The following is a 25,267-nucleotide window of genomic DNA, read 5'->3' on the forward strand; positions in this document are numbered from 1 at the left end:
TCGATCCATTAAATCACCAACCCAGCGATTTAAGGGGGATGCCGCCTCCACAATGACGCAGTAAGTGACCCCTCTCTTCCCCACTCCCCGTGACAGCGACCCCTCTCTTCCCCTCATCAACCCCGCAGCAGCAATCCCTCTCTCTTCACCCAACCTCCCACCCCACATGGTAGCGACCCCTCCACATGGTAGCGACCCCTCTCTCTTCACCCCCCCCCCCCCCATGGTAGCGACCCCTCTCTCCCCCACCCACCCTGGGCTCTGCATCTGTGACCCCTCTCTCCCCCCCTCCCCCAATCACGGCAGGCACTTCACCCAGGGGTTTCCCTGTGACGCCAGTGCGCAAATGCTGACGTCACAGGAGCAACTGGGTCGGCCACTTTGCTATTCAAGTCGCCAGAGGACACATCCTGATGAAGTGTAACTGGGATCCCTAACCACCTCTGAGGTAGGTCAGGATCCGGTTGGAATTGGACCACGCTGACTGGCTTGAACCCTTTCAAGCTGCCGCGTGAGTGGGGCGCTAATCGGGCAAATTGCCCGGATAATCCCATTCTACATGACAGCCTGAAAGGGCCTTCTGTGACTCCGTAGGTTTTTCCCAGTTTCCTCTCACTGTTCAAAACGTATCGGGGGTGGGGGGGTTGTAGGTGTAATTAAGTGGCATGGGCCACTTCTTGAGAAGTGCACTGTTTGACCTGCTGAGTTTCTCCAGCATTGTTTGTTTTTACCTCAAACACTGTCTGCAGATGAGTTTGAGCAAGGTCTCTGGTACTGTGGGGTGACCTCTCTGGGAGCTCCAGCATTCAGCACAGTGCGGAAGGGTTACTTCTATTGGTCGTGTAGCAGCTTTTTACATTTTATCAAGGCTTTTTGTGAAATTCAGTCACCTTTCAATTGGTGTCAAAGGTAGGAGCAGGCTTTGAATCTGCTTTGCGGAAGCTGTCATTGTGGGAACTGAGGAAAAGGATTATGCATTTAAAAAAAACAGGAAATCTGTCCCTAAGATTGTATACACATGACTGTATCTTCATTCTCAGGAGGTTCCCAAAACATTTCAGACAATTGACTACTTTTCACTGCAAAGATGTGTGGTGAACACAATAGTGAATGCGGAGGCAAATAACTGAATCAGTTAAATCTATCTTAGTGGTGGGGTTGAAGAGATGTTAATTAAGTTCTTTGACCAGTGCCTTTGGACTGCAAATCCAAAATAAAGGAATAGATAGAACTTTGGATTTAACTTTGTATCCAATGGTTAGAACTTTCCACAGTTCCCAATGACCCAGTCATGGGTGTCAGTCTAGATTACTTGCTTCTGCATTTGCGGTAAAACAAAAATCTGAGACTGTTATTTTGCTTTTAGGTATGGAGTGAGCAGGACTACCATTTCTTGAGAAGCAAGTTGACAAGTGCCCAGCCGTATTCAGTGTACTTCAGAAGGTATGCAATTATATCGGTTGCAGAATTGAGCCATTAACTGGATATGGAAGAGTGCAGCTAGATTGACATAGATATTACATTATGCAGTGTTAAACACAAAGTCCAGGGTGCTACTGATCTGAATTAATTAAAATTAGAACCGTTCAACCATAGAACATTACAGCACTGAAAGCAAGCCCTTCAGCCCTCGATGTTGTGCCGACCAATATTATTCTGCCTAGACCCATTGACTTGCATCCAGCCCCTTTCTCTCTATACCACTCCCGTCCATGTACCGTCCAACATTTTCTGAGATGTTAACATTGAGCCTGCATTCACCACTTCAGCTGGCAGCTCATTCCACACTTCCACTACTCTCTGTGTGAAAAAATTCTCCCAAAAACCTCTCCCCTTTCACCCTTAACCCTTGTCGTCTGATTTGTATTTCACCTACCCTGAGTGGAAAAGCTTGCCTACATTTACTCTAACTACACCCCTCATAATATTGTATACCTCTATCAAATCTAGCCTCATTCTTCTATGCTCCAGGGAATAAAATCCTAATCTGTTTAACCTTTCCCTGTAACTCAGTTCCTCAAGGCCTGGCAACATCTTAATAAATCTCTGCACTCTTTCAGTTTTATTGATAGGCTTCCTGTAGTTGGGTAACTAAAAATGCATGCAGTACTCCAAATTTGGCCTCACCAACTTTACAAAAACATGCCAACTTTGAGGCTCAGTACTGTGATTCATGAAGGCTGATGTGCCAAAAGCTCTTTTTGTGTCCCAATCTACTTGTGACACCACTTCCAGGGAATTGTATATCTGTATTCAAGATCCCTCTGTTCTGATGCACTCCTCAGTGACCTACTGTTTGCGGTATATATCCTACCTTGGTTTGTGCTTCCTAAATGCCTCACCTCTCACTTGCCTGCATTAAATTCCATCTGCTATTTTTAAGACTTCAGATTCCTTTTATTGCCATGTAACAATACAAAAATATTGTGGAAAAAAATACATCATATAATTCAACTTTTGTCTATTATAAAGGCAAACAAAGTGTCACCATGGGCATTGCCCTGCACCCCCTTAATAAGAAACCGAGAAGCAAGTTCCTTCAGAAACACTGAATGTCTGTGGATTTGCCTCCAGTGCTCCAGCAGCCTCACAGACTTCTGTACTTCAAATTCAAAACTTCCGATACAATCAAGAAGCTTTCAGTGCCCAAGGCCCCTTCGAGAACCTTTCTTGCCCTCTTGAAACCCGACTTTGATACCTGATTCCCATGAGCCAGTCTTCAGCAACTTGCAGCCTGGTGTGAGATCTTCGACCACAAGTTGCCAGTAGCCCGCAGCCTGTGTGGGTTCTTCATGCGCTAAGCCCCTCGCTAGTCCGCTGCCGTGGTCACCTTACAGTCGGGTCATTTCTCAGGCCTCTCCTCCTCAACAGGGGTTGTTCTACCATTTCTGGTGCCCTGGGCCAGTCCGCTACAAACCTTCATGGTACGCTGCCCAGCACTGGCACCGCCATCTAGGATACAGACTTCCGTGGTTGCAGGTTGTTTAAAATAAAATACTGTTGGCTCCTTTAGCAGGCTGTTTAAAGCCCATAGAGAGCCGTGAGTATCAGAATCGAACAGTAGGACCCGAGGAGCAGTGCTGTCTCTCCGCTTCCTGCTCTCCTGGGTCTGCACCAGAGGCAGCCCTGCATTTCCAGTAGCTCCAGCGGTGCAGCCATTACTCTCTTTTCTAATGTCAGATCATTGGGTGTATGGGACTCATTATTTGTACTATTGAAGAATGGTGTTGGAAAAAGTTGAGGAAATCATCTTGGGCTTGAACGCAAGTCTTATCTAAAATTTCCTGCTAATTGTGATACCAAGCTTTCACGTAGCAGAGGTTGTCTCCTGAAAAAGAAGGTTGAAAATAGAGGTGGCCTCTATCTATAATTGGTGCATACTGGAAGATGCTTCCATAAGAATAAAGTTGATGTAAAGATGAGGCTGTTTCTGTCAACAGCCAGAATCACAGACTAAATAGGCAGACCATTTAAGTATTTAAATTACTAAAAGACCTTTACCCCCTCCATAAATCTTCGTCCGCGAAGCCAAGCCAAAGAAAGAAGAAGAAATATACAATGCATTATATGACTGAGGGAATAACATGGATTGAGAGTTTGCTAACTAATAGAAAACAGGCCAGATATGGGTTGTTTTCCAGTTGGCAAGCTGTATCTACTGCGTTGCCACAAGGATCAGTGTCAGGCCCTCAACCATTTACAGTCTTTGTTATTGATTCATAAGGAGGAGCAGAGCATATTATTGCCAAACTTACTGATGGTACAAAGTTGACTGTAAAAGCAGTGAGAAGAATGCAGTCTATCAAGGGATGGTAGTCTACCAAGGGATAGTTTGTTAGCTTTAGCTAACAAGGGGGGAAAAATGACAGCTGGAATGTAATGTGAAAAAAATATATTGGTAGACAGAGCAAAAAAAAAAAGCAAATTAATTTTGAGCTGGGAGAGAATACAGAATATTGCAATACTGAGAGCCCTGGTGTCCTTGTACATCAAACAGAAAGTTAGGATAAGTACGACAAGTTCAGCTAGGAGAGCATAGTTGGTGTAGTGGTTAGCGCAACGCCTTATCAGCGCCAGTGATTGGGACCGGACCTGGGTTCGAATCCCGTGCTGTCTGTAAGGAGTTTATACATTCTCCCTGTGTCTGCATGGGTTTTCCCCAGTTTCCTCCCACCATTCAAAACATACCAGGGTGTAGGTTAATAGGGTGTAATTTGGGCGGCACAGACTCGGGGCCAGATTAGCCTGTTACAGTGCTGTATGTCTAATTTAACAAAAAAAAATTAGGAAGGGATATGGACAATAGAAGACAAATTGGAGGAATCACTGCCATGGCACTACGAGTGAAGTTTTGATGATATGCAAAGAAGCATATATTGCAATTGAGGCCGTACGTTGGTTGATTGCTAGGATGAAGAAATCTCATGAGGATTGATCGAGAAGTTTGAGACCTTATTCACAGGAATTTAGAAGAAAATTGAGTAGGTTTGACAGTCTTTTTTTTAATGTGTTGAACCAACCACAACACCATACAGCCTCTAGTGAATAAGATTGACGGAAAAGTGTCACCCACCCCTCCGTTTCATTTGGAGTATTCCATTATGTTCCCTGTGACCCTTTCAGATGGATATGGTGTGCAGTGTGAGTGAGTGGAGGATAATGCCGGCAATACTGCAAAACTAGTTCTAGAAGACGGGTGGGAGGCAGGCTTGAGCCTCAAGTGGGTGCTGTGCCTCCAGAGTTTGAAGACACTGGGTGTTCAGGTTCTGTTGGCTGGCAGCATTTCAGAGTTTCACTGAATGTCCAGCAGCTGATAGATCCTGGAACATCGAGTGAATTTGGCAGTAGGATGCTGCAGCCAGAATGTCCTTGGGATTGGGAAGCCTCTGGATGAGATGTGATCAGGATGAACACTGTGAGGAGGTGGTGAGTTGGCAGTGGAGGTACAGGTGAAGATTCATTCCTGCTCTTCCTAGCCCGCAAGTATTTCTGAAAACAGAAGAGTTATTTAGAGCTTTCTTGTCAATTAAATACCTCTGTGTGTGGACCTGCTGGCAGACTGTAGACAACAAGTCATTCCCTTATGAGTTAATAATACAAACTATGCCTTGGCTGGATCATGTGATTATTTCTGATGGTGTACCACATTTTTAATGGCACAATGAGGTCAAACCATTTCAGAAATGAGAGGCTAATGTAAATTGGTATGATTGTGCGCTGTCATTAAGCCACCGTCAGTGTGATCTGTCGGCTCTCTTTCAGCGGCGCTATAGGAAGCGGACTGTGTGTCTTCTCCAGATGCAGAATAACTGAGTCTTTCCTCTACCGCTTCTCCCTGAATGGCTATCCTTATAAGGTAAGGGCAAGAATTACTATCCAAATTAAAAGCAAGCTCCTGAAAAAAATAGAAACCATTTTCTGATTATTCTCTGTTTACTCCATGTGTTTCTACACACGGACTACAAAATACCTTGGCTCAGCAGGTTTGAGGAAGAAGAACAAGTAAATGACTAAAGGAATAGAAATTGAGTTGGTTGGAGGCTGATGCAGATGAAAATATCTGCATTTGAACTTTATCTGCCGGCAACCTGAGGTTCCTGCCCCATCTCAAAATCTGTCCAGGTTCAAAGTCCATTCTTGTATGTGGTTAATCTGCTCGATGAGAGCGATAACTTCAAAGAAGAATAAAAGAAATTCAGTCTCTTGGGCTGAGCAAAGTATGTCTCACATTTTGTCAGTCTAAGAGATGCAGCATCCGTGGGTAGAAATGGTTGGTCAATGTTATGGGATGAGATCCTTAATCGAAATGTTAACGATTTCTACCCATGAATGCTGCTTAACCATTGAGTCCCTTCATCATCAGTAGCTTTCTCTATTAGTCTAAGAAATAATTTTGATTGAAGATGTTATATCAGATTTTAACTTAATGTTGTTCCACATCCTGGAACAGAGCAGAGGTTCCTCTCCGTTGGACATTTATAACATACACGGTTATAGAGCAGCATTTGTACTGTGTCACGCAACTCTGATACAAAAATAATCCATATTCCTATTGTCTCTAGTTGCACCATGGTGACTGGTTTGGTGGGAAATCTGTTGGCCTGGTCATTCTGAAGCTCCAAGGCATCATCGTCCACGTTTATGTGACTCATGTAAGTGTGGAGTGACTGTCTGGTGAATGGGAACATGAATACCAGCTCTGGCACTTTCTCTTGTATGAAATTGCTCAGCTATCTCTATGCCTGCCCTTTTTCCCTTTCTCATGTAGTTTCCTTCTGTGATTAGCTTTGTTTTTCTTTAAAACTTTGCCTCTCTCATTCTGGCATCACTGGTGTTTCAGTGCTATTTCTGCCTGGAAGTAATTTCTATCCATTAGGGTAGTGCTCTCCCTCTCTGTCATTCTCACTGTTCCCCTGCTTTGTCATCTTCACCCCATTCCATCCCATCACTCTGTTTCTGGATGTTTGTCCACCTCCTCACTAAATTCCTTCCCGTCCCCATATTCGACCTCGCTGCCGCTGGTGGGAGATATCCCTGGATGGTGAAAACTGAACTGTCCGACTTTGTGGTCAAATCTGACTCTCTTCTCTCTTGCAGCTCCACGCGGAGTATTGCAGGGAAAAGGATGATTATCTCCCCCACCGTTTGCTGCAGGCTTGGGAGCTGGGGCAGTTTATACGGTAAGAAGCATGAAAAACCACTGCCACTGTCCTTGATGGGCAGTTCAGCCAACCCTCTCAGCATGTCTTTTTGTTTCCCCAGACACACAAGCAAAACAGCAGATGTCACCATTTTGGGTGGTGATTTGAACATGCATCCCAGTGACTTGGGGAACCGACTGTTGCAGTGTTATACAGGGATGAAGGACTCATTCGTTGAGACTGAAAAGTTTGAGGTGAGCATTTTTGTAAAATTTTAAGTGAGATACTACAAGAAACTGGGCGCAGAACAGCAGTCAGTTCACGACTATTATTTTTTGGTTAGAGGCATAAATGTTGATAAAATTTCTCCATCCTCCTTCAACATCTTTAAGTTGCAGTCAAGAAGATGCAGCATTCCACCAGTACAACATTGAGTGAATCAGCCTGAATTATGTATTCAAGTTTTAAGTATAATTTGATCCTGTGACTTGAGTGTCATAGAAAAAAGCCCTTCAGTCCAACTTGTTTATACTGACCAAGCTATTCCCATTTGCCTGCATTTGACCCATATACCTCTATACCTCTTCTATCCTTGTAACACGAGACATCAAAGAATTTTCTTCCTGAACACTTAAGTGTATTTCATGGATTTTGGGCTGCTGATCACAAAAAATCACCATGAAATTTTCCTATCACATACCATGTTTTAGATATAACATATTTTGTGATTTCCTGTCATATTTTAAGTCTACTAGTATATTCCCAACAAAGCAAACTGTTTTGGCCAGTTCTAGCATCCTTGGCCATGCACTCTTTGCAGGTTCTATGTAAATGTCGTCTTAGGCCTGGCCATGCTTGGTCAGGATAGATGCAGACAGGCTATAAAAGCAGCTCACATACAGAGGTACAGGTATACCCTGGTTTACAAAATCTTTGTAAGCCAAAATGGCGTGAAGCGAAGAAGCGATTACCATTGATTTCTATGGGAAAATTTTTTGAGCATTCCCAGACCCAAAAAAATAACCTATCACATCATAGCAAATAACACCTAAAACCACATTTATTTAAAGTAGGAGTGATATGATAAATACACAACCCATAAAGTAGAAATTTACTTTTTGAACCTTCTAATGTGCTCTAGTCACAGGACTCTTTCCTCCCCCCCCAGCTCAGCACTGCCGTCACCTCAGACAGGTAAGGAACCCACACCTCTTTCTTTGGTACACTTGCTCCACGGAGGGGGTTGACACCATGAGTTACTGCACTGGGTGACACCAACCCTAGTGAAGCCACTGGGTGGGAGGTACAGGAGACTGGGATGTAGGAGAGAGAGGAAGAGGCTGATCTATATATTGACATCTCATCGTAGTTCCCGGGGAAGAAGCTGCTCGTGGTGAACGGGCAGCCTCTACAATGACTTGCTGCTTTCGTAAGAGTGAAAATCCTTTCGTAAAAGTGGGCGCAGGTTTCTTCTTAAATGCAAATTTGCGTAAAGCGAGTGTCCGTAAAGTGGGGTATACCCGTACTTTACATTACATTGATATAGGTTGAATGCATGTTGATGTACATGTTCTTCAGGCAAGAGCATTTATCATCTTCAGGAAGATTTAACACAGCAAAAATCTCACCCCAATGTCACAACAGCTGCGTTACATTCTATTACATTTGTAGCAAGTATACACTTAATGCTAAATTCAATAAAAGTCAATTTGAAGGTTCTCGAACTTCCTTTGTGATTCAGCAAATTTGAAATGATCTTTGTGTTCAGCTTCTTCTTCTTCTTTGGCTTGGCTTCGCGGACGAAGATTTATGGAGGGGGTAAAAAGTCCACGTCAGCTGCAGGCTCGTTTGTGGCTGACAAGTCCGATGCGGGACAGGCAGACACGATTGCAGCGGTTGCAGGGGAAAATTGGTTGGTTGGGGTTGGGTGTTGGGTTTTTCCTCCTTTGCCTTTTGTCAGTGAGGTGGGCTCTGCGGTCTTCTTCAAAGGAGGTTGCTGCCCGCCAAACTGTGAGGCGCCAAGATGCACTGTTTGAGGCGTTATCATCCCACTGGCAGTGGTCAATGTGGCAGGCACCAAGAGATTTCTTTAGGCAGTCCTTGTACCTTTGGTGCACCTCTGTCAGGGTGGCCAGTGGAGAGCTCGCCATATAACACGATCTTGGGAAGGCGATGGTCCTCCATTCTGGAGACGTGACCCATCCAGCGCAGCTGGATCTTCAGCAGCGTGGACTAGATGCTGTCGACCTCTGCCATCTCGAGTACTTCGACGTTAGGGATGTAAGCGCTCCAATGGATGTTGAGGATGGAGCGGAGACAACACTGGTGGAAGCGTTCTAGGAGCCGTAGGTGGTGCCGGTAGAGGACCCATGATTCGGAGCCGAACAGGAGTGTGGGTATGACAATGGCTCTGTATACGCTTATCTTTGTGAGGTTTTTCAGTTGGTTGTTTTTCAAGACTCTTTTGTGTAGTCTTCCAAAGGCGCTATTTGCCTTGGCGAGTCTGTTGTCTATCTCATTGTCGATCCTTGCATCTGATGAAATGGTGCAGCCGAGATAGGTAAACTGGTTGACCGTTTTGAGTTTTGTGTGCCCGATGGAGATGTGGGGGGGCTGGTAGTCATGGTGGGGAGCTGGCTGATGGAGGACCTGCCAAAATGTTCAGCTTGAAATAGTCTATCAAAACCTCAACTTTTTTTTCAGGAAGCAAGCATTTTGAAGGGAATTGTGGTCCAATAAAATTTCAGTTCATTTTTATGGAGTATTTCCTTCCTCCTGCTGGGGTGCTGGACAGCTGATAGGTGAGGAGGTTTTAGACGGTAAAGTGATGCTTTGAAAGGTCATGGGAGAAAATGTCAGCAAATTTGTGCATTACATTAGAGCTCTTGGTCCCAACAGGAAACCAGCTAATCTGCCAAAGTCAGGACCATTGATGATTCTTTTGTTTGCAGAGGCACAAATGATCGTGCAGTTTTCTGAGACACATCATTGTGGGTTCACGTCTGTTCCAAATATGAGGACATCATCTAGACTGACACATTTCAGTGCAGGGTGAATTTTTGAGTTGCTGAGTTTAAGATTAAAGATTTAAACCAATAACTATGAAAAAAACATTCTGCTTTTCTATCCCGCAAAAGTGAATAGTCATCATAACCCAAGTGCTTATTATACAGGAAGTAGTACAGCTCAGGGTTGGCCAAACCACGGCTTGTGAGTCACACGAGGTTCTTTGACATGTACTGTGTGGCTTGCAAAAACCGGACTCGTACAAACTGGTGCTCACAATGGTAGTTTTAGTGGGCATGTTTTAATCAAACATCTGAAGTTTATTGTGTCTGGCTCTGGTGTTGAGCAAGTTTGGCCACCACCGGTGTAGCTGCTGCTTCACAGTCCCAGGGACGTGGGATGAAGTCCGATCTCCAGTGCTATCTGTGTGGAAATTCCAAGTTCTCCCTATGATGGTGTGGGAGTTCACGGTGTGCTCATGTTTCTTTCTGCATCCAAAATCCAAATTTATTACCATGAACACGCGTCATGAAACGTGTGGTTTTGCAGCGCCATTGCAGGTGCAAAATTGCTATAAATAACTTTTTTAAAAAAAATAAATAAATAGAAAGACACAAATGAAGAGGAAAGTGAGGTAGTGTCTGTGGTTCGTTGACCATTCAGAAGTATGATGGGAGAGGGGAAGAAACTGTTTTTGTATCTTTGGGTGTTTGTCTTCAGGCTCCTGTACCTCCTTCCTGATGACAGCAGTGAGAAGAGGGCATGGCCTAGGTGGACTTCAAAGATGTGCACATTCACAATATTATCTGCTGAAGACCATTTTTTTAATATATATATATATATAAAATGCATATATATATATATATATATATATATATATATATATAAAAAATAGATAGATAAATATTTAAATATATAATAAAACCCGCCTGGTCTACATGAATCAAATCTGGCAAGTATTTAGCTAATCTGTTAGCTAGAAGCTTGGCAACAATTTTATAATCTACGTTTAATAAAAGAAATAGATCTATAAGATCCTACTTTCAATGGCTATTCCATCTTGAGAATAACTGTAATAGAAAAGAACCAATCTCCATCGCCTGTTTCAATACATCTGTCAATATAGGAATTAATAAATCCTGAAATTCTTTATAAAATTCAGAAGTAAAACCATCCTCTCCTGGAGACTTCCCACTAGGCATTGATCGCAGGGCTTCACTCACTTCTGTAACAGTAAAGAAGGCATCTAAATCCTTAATGTCCATATTCTTCAAAGAAAGTAAAGCCAATTCAGACAAAAAGTTTTCAATTTTAACATTATCTTCCAATACTTCAGAAATATACATTTTCTCATAAAATATATGAAATTCATCATTAATTTCCTGAGGTTTATAAGTAATCATCGAATCATGTCTAATAGCATTTATTGTTCTAGAAGCTTGCTCTGTTTTTTAACTGCCAGGCTAACACTTTGTGGGCTCTTTCACCCAACTCATAATAATGCTGTTTAGTTCTCTGCAGTAACTTCTCAAATTTATAAGTTTGTAATGAACTATACAGTAATTTCAATTTAGTTGAACATGCTTTCTTAACTTCCGTAGAGTCACGCTGCATCTTTATCCAAAATCTCTTATCTCCTCCAATTTATTAGTCTCAACCATATGTTGTTTTCTAATTTTAGCTGCGTAACTAATAATCTGGCCCTGCAGATAAGCTTTCAAAGCGTCCCATAAAACAGATTTACTATCCACTGAATCTACATTTAATTTCAAAAACAACTGTATTTGATCCCTCATAAATTTAATAAATTCAGAATTTCACAACAGCATAGAATTAAATCTCCACCAATAAGGATCTACAATAAGGATTCTCCACTCTCTCTGAACCAGTACAAGTACTTAATAACAAAGAATGATCAGACAAAATCCTGCTCTTGTATTCAGCTTTAAAAACTTGTAATTACATTGATAATAAAATAAGTTGATGGATTAATTGACTGCTGTAAATTGCCTCCAGTGTATAGGTGAGTGGTACAATCTAGAGTAAGAGGAAGGGGTGAGTTGATAGAAACATAGGAGGGAAACTAATTCATTGACACATTTAGGTGGTTCTCTTGTGGACCACCAAGTATGCTAAAAGTTCTCTACCGAAATGCTACGTCTGCCTACACGAAGGAGGCAGGCCTGCTGAGTGTATTGATGTAACCTAACAACATGAGTGAGATCAGTGATGCTTTCTCACTCCCGTTCTTGTGGTTCCAAACCAGGGACTTTGAGGGCCCTTTAAATTTAAATTTAGACCTACTGATCGGTAACAGGCCTCTCTGGCCCACGATCTCGTGCTGCCCAAATACATCAATTAACTTACAACCTCTGTAGGTTTCTTTGAGGATGGGAGGAAATCAGAGAACTGGAGGAAACTCCTGTAGATACGGGGAGAAAGTACAAACTCCTTATGGACAGTGGCGGATTTGAACCCGGATCTCTGTCGCCGTAATAGCTTTGCACAAACCCCTACGCTAACCGTGTCGTGTATAATCCCAACAGCCTGGATATTATCCTACAACTGAATGATGATTGACCTCGACGGAATCCGTTTCACTTTCCTATGAACAAATGCAAAGTACAGGTGACCCCCACATCACCTAGGGGAGGTGGTAGGGGGAAGATGAAGTTAATATTCCAATTTTTCCAATCCTCTGCACATGAAGAAATAAGAGCTGAAGTAAAATTTGTGATAAGACTGCTAATCTTGGCTTGAGTCACTGTGCCTGAATTGTAAGTAAAATTAGCGCACAAGGTTTAATTGCTCCTGGGTTAATGGCTCTGAATCTCTGTTGAAGACAAACCTTCCCTGTCATTGGGTTCATTCACCCCTTGGTTCCTGTTTATTGAGAGCAATTTAATTGTTTTATTTTGTTCTATACCCATCTTTCATTTTCCACTCAGCTCCCTGAATCCTGTGTCGTTGAGCTGCTTTCCAGAATTATGGGGTTTATGGACTTGAGTCAGATTTTTGACTTCACTGTCAAACCTGGTGTAGCAATTTCTGTCAACATCTAATTGCAGACGTTCCAGAAGGGATTGTAATTGGAGGCTGGAATATGGAGTTGAGGAGATAATTAGATCAGCTGTGATGCTATTGACTGTTGGCGGTGGGGAGTGGGAGGAGGTGTCTCATATTTCCTTGACATAGTAGGAGGTCGTTCACCCTGTTGACTCCATGCTGGCTGAGAGCAATTCCATCTCCCACCTTAGACACTCCACTGATTCTCCCACCACCCAACTACCACAATTTCTTTTATTGAAAAAAAAATTTAGACATACAACAGGGTAACAGGCCAATTCGGCCCATGACTCCATGCCGCCCAATTTACACCCACTTAACCTGCAGCCCCCAGCATGTTTCAAATGGTGGGAGAAAACTTGAGCCCCCAGGGGAAAACCCACGCAGACATGAGAGAACGTACAAACTCTTCACGGGCAGCGCGGGATTCGAACTCCAGTCCTGATTGTTGGCGTTGCGCTAACCGCTGCACCAAATGTGCCGCCCAAGGGGGCGATTTAGAATAGCCTATTAACCTGACAGCCAGCATATCTTTGAGCTGACCTTAATCCCAACCCCAGTGAGTAGACTGTCCCTTATTTGCTCATCTGCTTCTATACCCCTTTTGTTATCTTTATAGTAAATTTTTGAAGGAATGCAGCATCGAAACTGTACTTGAAGCAGGGATATTTCTGACTATGCTGTGTTTCCCGCAGGGCTCTGAAGAAGGGTGTACCCTGCAGTCTCAGAACTGTTTTGCCACAGTTGGTGACTCACTGTCATTCCCCTCGGGCATCCGCATTGACTACGTTCTCTATAAGGTAATGTTTGAAAGCAAGTAAAGAGAGCTATTTTGAAGCCAGCCGAATGAGCTCAGAAATTAAAGTGTAAAATGCTTGAATGGTGTCATTTGGGCATCCTAGGGATCAAGGGGATTCCCTGTGAAATGTGAGCACCTGATGACTACAAGTGGTACAGCTCCTGGGAAAAGCATTCCCTATTCAGACCATGAAGCTGTGTGCGCCACATTAAGTGTCCAGAAAGACTGGGATGGTGTCGTCGGGACAAAACACGAAGAAGGTAGGCCGTCCCCCGCTACTTCATCTTGTACTTCAATAGACTTGTGTTGTGACCATATGCTCTTTACTCTGGATAAGCAAAGCCTGAGGTGTAACTTGATGGGAATTGGGGAAGAGGGAATTGATTGGTTAATGGCAGAGGAAAACTTTCCACTAGTTCAAATTCAAGTTTATTTATCATACAATTGTCAAGTAGAACTAAATGAAACAGTGTTCTTCTGTCCTTGGTGTAAAAACATGCAAACACGTATATAGACATAGCACACATATTTACAAGTGATTTATATACAGTACATATATAAAATTAAATATTGTTAAATAATAGCAGATCCTTGTGGAGGGTTTGTATTCAGCCGTCTCACTGCCCATGGGAAGAAGCTGTTCCTCAGCCTGGTGGTTCTGGCTCATATACTATTTCCCGGCGTGAGCAGATGGAAGATGCTATATGTGGGGTGGTAGGGGGTCCTTGTTCAGACAACAATCCCAATAGATCACGTCAATGGGAGGGGAGGAAGACGCCAGTGATCCTCTCTGCTGCTCTTACAGTCCTGCGGATTGACCTCTGATCCAGTGCTCTACAGCAAGCGTACCATACTGTGGTGTAGGTGGCCATTACGCTCTTGATAAAGCTCTTGTAGAAGGTTGACAGGATGGTGGCCGGTAGCCTTGCCCACCTCAGTCTTCTCAGGATGTGCAGTTGCTGCAGTACCTTCCTGACATTATGGGGGGGATCCAGAACTACAGGCCTTAAATGTAAAACAGTCCTTAACAAATCAAACAGGTTAGCTAAAGAATGAACTCAAGATATTCTGAAATGCTTGACATGAAGTATTTTTGAGGTGCAATCACTTTTATATTGCTGGAAACATGAGAGCGTATTTATGCCTTACAAGATCCTATAAACATCAGTCAGATGTTTCAGAGATGTTGTTTGAGTGATGTATATCATACCTACATCTCTAAGAGTGGGCTATAAAATTAAAAGCAATCTATTCTTGGAGGAGGTCATGTACTTGTGAACAGTAAAAGTGATCTGAGGAATCAGGGGATGACCATTGCCAATTCAATCGGTTCAAACAACCCCTTTATTTTTTGCTACAGTGTGATGGACATTCTAATGGGAGTGGTTGATAAATGCTTGCATCTCTCGCACAGCTGCTTGATGGGATTAATTAGACTGGATGCTAGTAATGGAATCTTGAAAGTGATCACTCTTCAGTAGTAAAGCTAACTTTGCAGTGGGTTCAAATTCATTCAGATCAATTATTCAGATGAAGGGTCCCCAATCCAAAGCATTGACTGTTTCTTTTTTCCACAGACGTTGCCTGGCTTGCTGAGTTTTTCCCAATATTTTGCTTTTATTTCAGATCTCCGTCTTCAGTTTAAAAAAAAGTTTTCATTATTTTTGTAAACAATAAATAACATTGTGAACAACTGCTTCAGCTGTCGAGGCCCTCATAATGTGTCCAGTCCTTTTGGCATTCTTAAAACCTGGCTCTGTCATCCAAGCCTCATCCAGGAAGAGGCTTGGTGTGCAATTCCCTGGTATTTACACAACACAAGTGTATGTTATTGTGTACCACAAGAGCCCTTCTGTCTGCAGTGAATGTTGTTCTGTTTTGTGAATCACTTTTCCTTTTGCACCTCGGCTTGCAAAGTACTTGATTGTATTTTCTTTCAGAGACAAATCCGCAGCTCGTGGACATTTTAAATGAAGCTCGGGCAGAGGTGAAAATTGGCATTCATGGGGCGGAGAAGGTGCGCTACTCCTCTGGAAGGATGGCAGTCCTGGGGCTTGTCCTGCTGCTGCTTGAAGTCATCATGGCGATCGTACCATACCTCACCACCCTGCCAGAGAACTCGTTCCCGAAGTTCTCCTTCTACATTCTGGGGATGGTGGCCTTTGCTGTGACATTGCTCGCTGGAATCCTGTACGTATTTCATACGATTGAAGTGAAAATGTTGCAAGGAACAGAAGACCAAATGAGGAATACTATTCAGGCCTTACAAGAGAAACTACGCGAGTGATGCCATTTGCTGGGCATAGTTTCGACCACACTGAATTTTAGCCAGAAACTAATCCGATCTGACATGCACAATCAGTAGTGAGTGGAGCTCTGAATGATATTGCGTGATGCCAGTCTGCATGTTAGCCTTGAGAATTCATATTGTCCAACACACTCCAGACAGTTGTGCAGTTCCATTGGAAAACAGAGGCTGGCATTTGGTGATAAGGTCCATATGCTTCATCATATTAGGAGCAAATATGCTTACTGTGCATTTTTCCTTCTGTATTAGCCTCATGATGGCATACTTGCCTTCTACCTTCCCTAGAAATATTTAACAGTATTGGGCTAATCTTGGAGGCACTCAACTTCTGCAGATATCATTTGTGTTTAACTTGCTGTTAGCAGCTAGGCTCAACCTGGTTTAGAGTTTGAGTGGGAAAAATTCTACCTCCAGCCAACCCATTCCTTCCTGCAACGACCAGTGTGAAAATTAGATCACATCCCACTGTGGCATATAACAATGTGCTAAATATGACCGCAGGGCTGTCGGGCATCCTAGAGGGAAAGAAAGCAGAGCACATTTTTACAGATTTGTGCGGTTGCCAAGACCATGACCCTGACAGTTGACAGTTCTTCCTAAATCACACTTGATTTTACTTGTGGACTAGAAGAGCACCGCAGCCCCTCCCACCCCACCTGCTGCTCGAATTTCCAGGCAGATAGTCACTGGTATTTTTATGCAGATTTTGCTCCATAGGAACTTTGTGTTATCAAATGTAGCACCAATCGTATAACCTGAGGGCATGAATAACAAATAATAATTGCAAACTATTTAATCCTTGCATGCTATCTGATGAAAGGTGGCCAATCTCTCCTTAGTTATAAGGCCATTTCAGGTGAACCTTCCGCCTTGAGGCCGGCGAATGCAGTGGATTGAAAACTACAAACTCGCCTTTCAGGCAGCAGCCCTAAGAGGCTGCTCCAGCATCCCATCCATGCTTCGTAGCCCCCTCCAGATCTGATGGTAGCGGAGAGACTAGTGCCACAGCACCACCCATCATAAATATGCAGCATAGCAATGGCTGGTCTTCCCTATCCACAATCCTCTCCCACGCAGGTAGAACCGCTCTGTCTTTCCCAGAACAGTTCCAGCTGTGTGGGGGATTACAGGGAGGGAAGACCGCCATTGCTTTGCTGCATTTTGAGCCGCAGAGAGTGGCCCTGAAGACTGAAGGGCCCAGTGAGGTGCTGGAGCAGGCTGTCACAGCCCGGACCGTCCGCTACCCCCCCTCCCCTGAAGTCCCCCGCCTCGACAGCCCCCGCAGACCTCCCCTGCCCCGATGTCCCCTGCCGACCTCCTCTCCCCAGTGGGGCGGGGGGCTGTCAGGTAGTGGGAAGTTGGGTCGCGGGCTGATGGAGTCACTAACCCGCCCCAGACAGTCACTTAGCGCGGCTGTACATTCAGGTGAGTCAGCGGAGCATACCTCCTGAGGAGGGTTGGTTTCGGTGCCTCGGAGATGCTTTTGGCACATTCAGGGAGGTAAGTATTTAGTCACAAGGGGGTAGAATCTTCACCTTTACACAAGGGGATTTGGTCCACCTGAAAGGGGCTACAGTAATCACTAGAGCTCAATAGTAATTGTGTTTTTTTGATCCTTCATTAGCATTTTTATCTCTACTATAAGCTATTGACAGTGATCTTTTTCATCTGATGTTCTCTTTGAACTCTACTGCTGCAAGTAGCTCCCTCAAGGCCATGTTTCAGACTCTTATCTCATAAGCAAGTTTATCTCTAGTTGATTCGCCTAAGATCTCTGTACATTTTTCTCACAGCATTGCGATAACCTTTAGTGTGCTGTGACTTCCACGTTGGCCTGAATGTGAGTCCAATGACAGAATGGTGTAGCTGACTCTTTGTGTGACTGTCCGAGGTTGTATGATGTTGCACTGAGTTATAAAGAAATGGAATACTTGTCAACATCTCGGGGAATAAGGAATGAGAAGGAAATGGATCACATCCTGAGAGAAAGGATGAGCTTGTTCGAGTGTTGTGTGGTCAGATATTAGAAGATATTTTTTTCTGAAAAAAAAAAATGACGGTGAATTGAGACTTCCAATCTTGAAATGAATACAGAGAGGCGAGAGCTGTGGCATTTGACGGCGGGGGGGTGGGGGAGGAATTAAATATAAAGGGTTACTTCCTGCAATGCAATGAGTTTTCTATGGCAGTGTTTCAACTGGATGAAAACAACTTCCTGAACCAACCATCCAAAGTCCAGCGAAAAACGTTAAGTGCATTTAAGGACCAAGCGTAGCTTGAAAAAATGTACAATGGATCCTTTTATTATCACATAATATATTCAATTAAATCATTTACATGATATACTTCAACTTTTGTCTGACATAAAGCAACAGAGAGTTGCCTTAAGCTTTGCCCGGCCGGCGTCCCCTAACATTAGGAGATGGAGAAGACAAAGTGAGTCCTTACAGAGACACTGAGTGTCTGTGGATTCAGCTCCAGCTCTCCTGCAGCTGCAGTTCTCCAATTCAAGCCATAGTAGGTGCTGGAGTAGGCCATTCAGCCCATCAAGCCAGCACTGCCATTCATTTTGATCAGTGGTTCCCAACCTTTTTCATGCCCCACACCCCTAAAAAATATTTAATATTTTCTCGCACCCTTTAAAGTAATCTATTTAAGAATAAAGGTGAAGGTGACCAAAACAAATTTGTATAATCAATTTTTAATAATATCAACAAAAATGAAACATATGGAAAAGAAAAAATATTACAACAAATTAAAACCCCACAAAAAAATTAAATTTTCATCCATGCATGAAATTTCTTTTTTAAAAAAAAAATTAAAGAACTAATGTTCAAATGTTCATAAGCCAATTTAAATTTATGACTCTTTTGTTTCTGTTTATTGCTTTGTGACGCTGTCTTTTCAAACGCAAATTTGAAGCCATCTAAGCTGCAGGAACACTTCAACAACCAGCAGGGTGGAGCAGATGTTGCAGGCCATGATGTTGAATCATTGAATGCTAAAAGGGCCCGCTTTGATTCTCGAGCAACCCTTCCAAAATTAGGTTTTATATCTACTGACAAGCCACTGCTGATGGATTCATACCACGTGGCGTATAAAGTAGCCAAATCCAAGAAGCCCCATACAATTGCAGAAGAGGTGATAAAACCATGTGCATTATGAATGGCAACAATTGTTCTGGGAAAAGAAGCCTCAAACAAGCTTAAATTAGTGCTGTTATCAAATAATGTTATTCAGAGCCGAATTGGTGATTTGAGTTTGGACATTTTGGACCAAGTTATCATAGATATCAGGGCTAGTCCCTTGAAAATCTCTCCCCATTTTAAATGTCCTGATTTTAAAAAAAAAAGTTATAGGGCGATGCCATTTAAAAGGAAACAGTGCGTTGAAACATGCTAAAATTCATAGAGAATCTCATTCTATTGAATAGAGGGAAAAAAAGGACATCCCCTTCTTTAATTTGGACTTAAAAAAAAAATCAATATTTTTATCTTAAATATATAGGACCCCTGGTTGGGAAACCCTGATTTAGATCATGGCTGATCTTCCACTATCAGTTCCCTGTCAGCCCGAGCTCTTGACCCATATGATCAAGGAGCCCTTCTTGCCATATTTGGTTCCAATGAACCAGTCTCCAGGAGCCCGCGGACTCTGCAGGCCTTTGTGCATCCTTTAGCCACTGAGACCCTCGCTGGTTCGCTGACACAGTCACTGCCCTGTAGGGTTGTCTAGTATGCTTTTTATCATCTCAAATAAATAACGATCTGTTGTCCTCTCCACGCTGCATGTAAATACTAGGGGCCAGTGAGCAGTTTCAAAATGTAACTGATGGAAATTAACATGAGTTTGTTTTAAAATGAATTTGGAAGTTTTTCTCAAGTAAATCTGATCAGAAATTGAAACCAACACAATTCGAATGAATTAAGATGGAAATAAGTTATTTTCAATTTAAATGGCAGATTGTGTTTTTTTTTAGAATAACTCATCGTGTGATTTTTCTATTTCTAAAGTTATTCATTTATAACTTGTGGTACATTTTATGTATGTAAAGGTTTCAATAGCTTGTCACAGAAATGATGCAAGGATGGGGAGGCGTGGTTAGCGCAATGCGGTTACAGTGCTAGCAATTGGGACCAGAGTTCGAATCCCGCTCTGTCTGTAAGGAGTTTGTCAACTGTCATTTTAAGTGCATTTACAGTTGTGATATGGGATGATTTATAAGATTGACTTGCGACTAATTTCATGTGACCACATTTACCCTGTGTTTGAGGGTTTTCCCGGGGCTCTGGTTTCCTTCCACCAGGATTGTACGTTAATTGGGTGTAGTTGGGCAGCATGGGCTCGTGAGCTGAAATGGCCTGTTACCATGGTGTATGTGTAAATTTAAAATTTAAATCAAGTTATTCATTAACTTACCAAGCTAATATGTGGGCCACTATAAACCATCTGTCTTTGACGACCCTGTTAAAACATTGATTGCATTGAATTATTACTCCGCTTCACTTGGAAGCAAATTTAATAAAATGATTGAAGGTTACATAATGCTCTTACTATTGGGAATCACCTGCCCTTGAATCTTCCATCTGTACAGATGGAAAGTAATATCACACGACTGGCTCATTGATAACTTTGCATTTTATACTTCGCTACTGAGAGAGAGGTTGAAAGGAAAACCTATGAAAGTTTCTGCTGAGTTGGAAACTCTTGTCTTCAAATTATGATTCATCAACAGAAACATTCAGATAGAAACACAGAGCAGCTGTGTAGACCACTGTTATAACAATCCATAAAAACTCTCCAGATTAACTTCATTTTGGTTGGGGGAGATGGGAATAAAGGAAGATTGTACCCAATGTGATCTTGGAACATTATCAAGCACTTTATAACAGTCTAACTGTCATTTTAAGTGCATTTACAGTTGTGATATGGGATGATTTATAGGATTGACTTACGACTAATTTCATGTGACCATATTGAGGTTACGGTGAAAATGTATTTGGTGAATGTCGCTGAGGGGGTGGACCTGATAAAGCTGCACCAATCATGATGGGCATCGAAAAGATGAAGAGTGAGAAATGTTTTCCTATAATGGAAACTACCAAAACCGGACACCATAGGTGAGGGGTAAGAGGATTTGAGGGGGAGGAAACAAATCACCCAGGGATATTTGCTGTTTGGAACATGCATACTGAGAAGCTGGTAGAGACTGGTACTCTAACTCCATTTAAAAAGTATATGGAAAACCACTTGAATTGCCAGGCATTGAAAGCTTATAAATGGATTGCTGGTAAATGGAATTAGTACGCATGGTTGGCATGGAAAGATGGGTCGAGTGGCCTGTTTCTATCTGTATGACTGACTCAATTGTGGTGAAGCACTGGATTACTCATTCTGGACCATGTTTGAACAGGCTTTCTTTGAGTTGTTATGGTCAGTGAGTACTATCTTTCCATTTAAATAATGTGTTTTATTTTTCCAGCTGATATATTGTAGAATATAGAAATCTACAGCACAATACAGGGCCTTCAGCCCATCTAATTATCTACTCTAACATATGCCTAGAATTTCCTGACTGCATAGCCCTCCATTTTTTTTTCCAGTTCCCTGCACCTGTCTAAGATAGACAATTTTCCCCATTAACAAGTTCAAGTTTATTGTCACATGTACAGTAAAACCCCTGGTATCCAGCCCCTATGGTAATTGACTGATGCCAGATAAATGAATTTTCCAGGTGTGCTTGAGATTGTGTTCTGAGGATTGGCAAACTAATGGCGAGGCACGCCAATTTTAAATTTCCGTATTTTTTACCTTTTTTTGACACTTGGTTGAATTCTGGATAACGGGTTTAACTGTGCCAAGATGCATTGATATAGTTTGTTATGCAAACAGTCAGTCTTGACATCTTGTTAATAGTACAGCAAGTAAGACATACAGGGTTGAAGAGACAGATCAGCTGGGTGGAGCAAAGGCAACACAATTTTTTCTACTTGTGTGAGATTCATTCAACAGTCTGGTAATGTCCGGAAAGAAACCGCCCTTGATCTGGTAGTGTATGACTTCACGCTTGCGAACCTCCTTTTGAACAGTAGGTGGGGATGCAAAGAGAAGGTGGCTGGGGTAGTCTTTTAATATGTTGGCTGCTTTTCCAAGGCAGCAGGAGTGACAGGGGAGGTCGATGGAAGAGAGGGGAGTATATGTGATCACCTGAGCAGCGTTCACGACCCTCTCTGGTTGTTACAGGCTTGGGAGGAGCAGTTCCCGTACCACACAACTTTTGTACCCTGACAGGATGCTTTCAATGGTACACCTGGTTTGGGGATACAGGTGATATGCCACATTTCCTCAGGCTTCTAAGGAAGTAGAGGGGCTGGTGTACTGTCTTGGGCATTACTCCAGTAAGCTTCAAAGATATCTACTATCTCAACCTTAGCACTGTTAAGCTCCACTCCTCTTTCAGACTTCTATCCTCAGCTCCGAGCTTTTCTTGACACAGGTTGATCACTGGATCTTTGTTCCTTCACTTTGTAGCCTCGTCATGTCACCTTCACTCCTTACTTTCCTGTCTTTGTGTGATCAGAAAACTCAGCAGCCATTTATTCAGTACCTTGATTTAAGTAATTCATATATAAATTATTTTAAAATATGTACTGTGGATCTCTATGGCACATCATCTGTCCTGTTGCCAACCAAAAAGTCCTATGTCTTCTTTGTTTCCCATTGTCTTGTGTTATCTGGTAATCTTGTCCACAACAGCATGTGAGTGCCTATACCTTGAGCTTTCATTATACTAGTGGAGAAAGGGGAGAGAATTATTAAATACAACTGTTATTGGACCTCGACTGAAAGAAAATATGCAGATCCTCGTGCCACGTTGTTCAGGAAAACTTTAAACATATTTATACCTGTAATTACACAGCCTACAACAAAGATACGAATGAACTTAATGAACATCACTTTTGAACTAAGTCCTTTGGTGATCTTTTAGATCATTACTACTTAGAGTGTCCACTTAGGACGAGATACAGAAAAATTTCTTTAGCCAGAGGGTGGTGAATCTGTGGAATTTGTTGTGGAGGCCAAGTTATTGGGTGTATTTAAGGGAGCGTTTGATAGGTTCTAGATTAGCCAGGGCATCAAAGGGGAGAAGGCCGGACAATGGGCCTGAGTGGGAAAATGGATCAGCTCATGATTGAATGGTGGAGCAGACTCAATAGGGTGAATGGCCTATTTCTGCTCCTTTGTCTTGTGGTCCAATACCATATCACTAACAACCCATTGGTTATCTAATACACCAGCATTGCGTGCTCTGTTTATCTGATTGCATAATTTGATGCTTTGAAACTAAATTAGGGTGTTGGTGACACTGCCATGCCAACCTTTCCCTCAGTCAGTTCCAAAGGAGCAGATGCTTTGTATTTTATCCCTGGTTGCTCATGTTGAATGAGCTGTTTATTAGTGTAAAATTGTTGAAAAAAAGTTCTGCCTCAATGGAACAAGTTACAAAGGCAGAACCAACACCATGCCATGAGTTTTCAACTTATTCAGTGTTGCTGATGGAGAATGATTTTTACAACAGACATCTGGTTTGTGATATCTATCTGTGTGCCAGTTGGGTAATAGTGTGTACAAGGCCATTGCCTTCACATTGGATGTGCTCCATTGTAACGAGTCTGAATTTGTAAGAGGTCCTGTCTAACTTTGAGGATGTGGCTGTAAAAGTGGGACAGAGACTTCACAAGCTTTGGCAGGTTTTTCCATGTACTCTTCCCATTTATTCTGGGCCGGATTGGAGTGCTGGAAACCCATGTGTACTATCTCATTGAGGACTCGTGTCATAAATGCAAGCCATACTGCAATGCACAATGTTTCAACAAATGGAAATGAATTTTAATTGTCACTTGTTTGCATTTTATAATTCTACTGACTCATACATTGTGGATTTATGTTATTCTGTTGAAGTTGATAGATTTTATATTGGTTCAAGTGACTGGTTCTTCATTGGACCACCGAAGAAATGTTATTTGCAGTATAGATACTTTTCTTAAAAATCTAATGTGTAAAATGATAGATACTGAAACAGTTGTTGAAAATGTCATCCAATCTTACGGATTCTGCTTCTCACAAATCAGGATTGGAGGAAATGATGTCCAACAAATGAATGCTGAACTGTGAAGCTGGTTCTCATAATTATATTACCTGGGGTTAAAAACTTGTAAGATTTCAAGCTGGACTGACTGACTTCCTTCTCAGCCTCACACCAGCAGATCGGTACGGGCATTATGTGTCATGCCTTCCTATTCTGCTCCACAAGAGCCTTTTCTCCCACAAGTTCTTGTGCTCCACACAATCGCTTTGATGTTCCATAATTGCTCTTTGAGTGGAGTAGGGGAGAGTGGGGCACGTTCCTCTTCATGTTGAGGGATATTGATGCAAGTTAATTTTGCTTTGGCGCTTAAAATAGACTAAATTTAGGTAAAGGGCCACATAATGAAGATTAATTCCTTGTTCTCTGTGTGTCCCTCTGGGTCCTCCTGTTTCCTTTCGTATCTTAAAGACACCGGCTGCGGTTTGTATGTTAATTGGCTCTATCGTGTGGAAGTGGCTGGCTGAATCTGGGGGTATTGTTGGGAATGAGAGGAGAATGAAGTTGGTTGTCAGCATGGATGTATGGGACCAAAGAGCCAGTTTCCATGCTGACATGGATTATTGATCCTAATATTGTCCATAGCTTTCCCCACCATTGTGCTTCAAAGGAGGGAGGGAAGGGGGGGGGGAAGGGGAGAAAATGACACTATGTATAGTCAAGAGGGAAATGTTTGTGTATTTTGGTCAATATGGTTCATAGTGTGAAAAATAAATTAAAAAAATTTTAAAACTTGTACGTTCCCTATTGCAGCTTCAATCGATATCCATTACTAACAATGAACATCTTTGTTCTGTTCAAAGATTGCTTCTTTTAGTCACAATTTTAACAATTCTCCCCCCAACCCCACCCCTCCCTGGTAATTGGGAACTGGTTGAGGCTGACCAAAACTTGCTTTCGTCCATTTGGGCATTCATTAAACTACACTGTGTGCCATACAGAATCCTGTATGAACAAGGAAGAACATAGTCCTTATCTTAAACTGATAACATTCTAAAAGGGAATTTTCAACTCTTTGAAACACTGTATGCTGTGTTACTAAACTCGCATGGAAATCTTGTTAATGATTTGAAGTTTTTTCTCCAAATGTAGCCACAATCTAAAGGTTCCTGTACGCTGCACTGTTACCTAAAATTAAGAAAATGTACTTGTGTTAATGTATGTAAACCCAAGATATTTAATGCTTATTAATCTCAGGAACTCTATTGTTTTTAAAATGAATAATTCCTTCACCTTTTGATTTGCAGTAATAATTTGTCCTGCAGACTGCAAGAACATAATAAAGCTTTAAATTCAACCTT

At 42.3% G+C, this 25,267-nt stretch overlaps 1 protein-coding gene across 2 annotated transcripts in view; it reads left to right on the plus strand.

Annotated features, from left to right (window-relative positions):
* smpd2b (sphingomyelin phosphodiesterase 2b) overlaps positions 1-25,267 on the plus strand; it is a 44,980-nt gene extending 19,713 nt beyond the window's left edge. For both annotated transcript variants that reach the window (XM_069941475.1, XM_069941473.1), the window contains exons 4-11: positions 1,367-1,443; positions 5,263-5,356; positions 6,063-6,152; positions 6,598-6,680; positions 6,763-6,895; positions 13,409-13,513; positions 13,616-13,772; positions 15,453-25,267. In XM_069941475.1, the coding sequence (XP_069797576.1) occupies positions 1,367-1,443; positions 5,263-5,356; positions 6,063-6,152; positions 6,598-6,680; positions 6,763-6,895; positions 13,409-13,513; positions 13,616-13,772; positions 15,453-15,799 (1,086 nt within the window). In that variant the 3' untranslated portion in view covers positions 15,800-25,267. The remainder of the gene's footprint in view (positions 1-1,366; positions 1,444-5,262; positions 5,357-6,062; positions 6,153-6,597; positions 6,681-6,762; positions 6,896-13,408; positions 13,514-13,615; positions 13,773-15,452) is intronic.

This window comes from Narcine bancroftii, chromosome 5 (genome assembly GCF_036971445.1).
Source record: "Narcine bancroftii isolate sNarBan1 chromosome 5, sNarBan1.hap1, whole genome shotgun sequence".
NCBI classification, from domain to species: Eukaryota; Metazoa; Chordata; class Chondrichthyes; order Torpediniformes; family Narcinidae; genus Narcine; species Narcine bancroftii.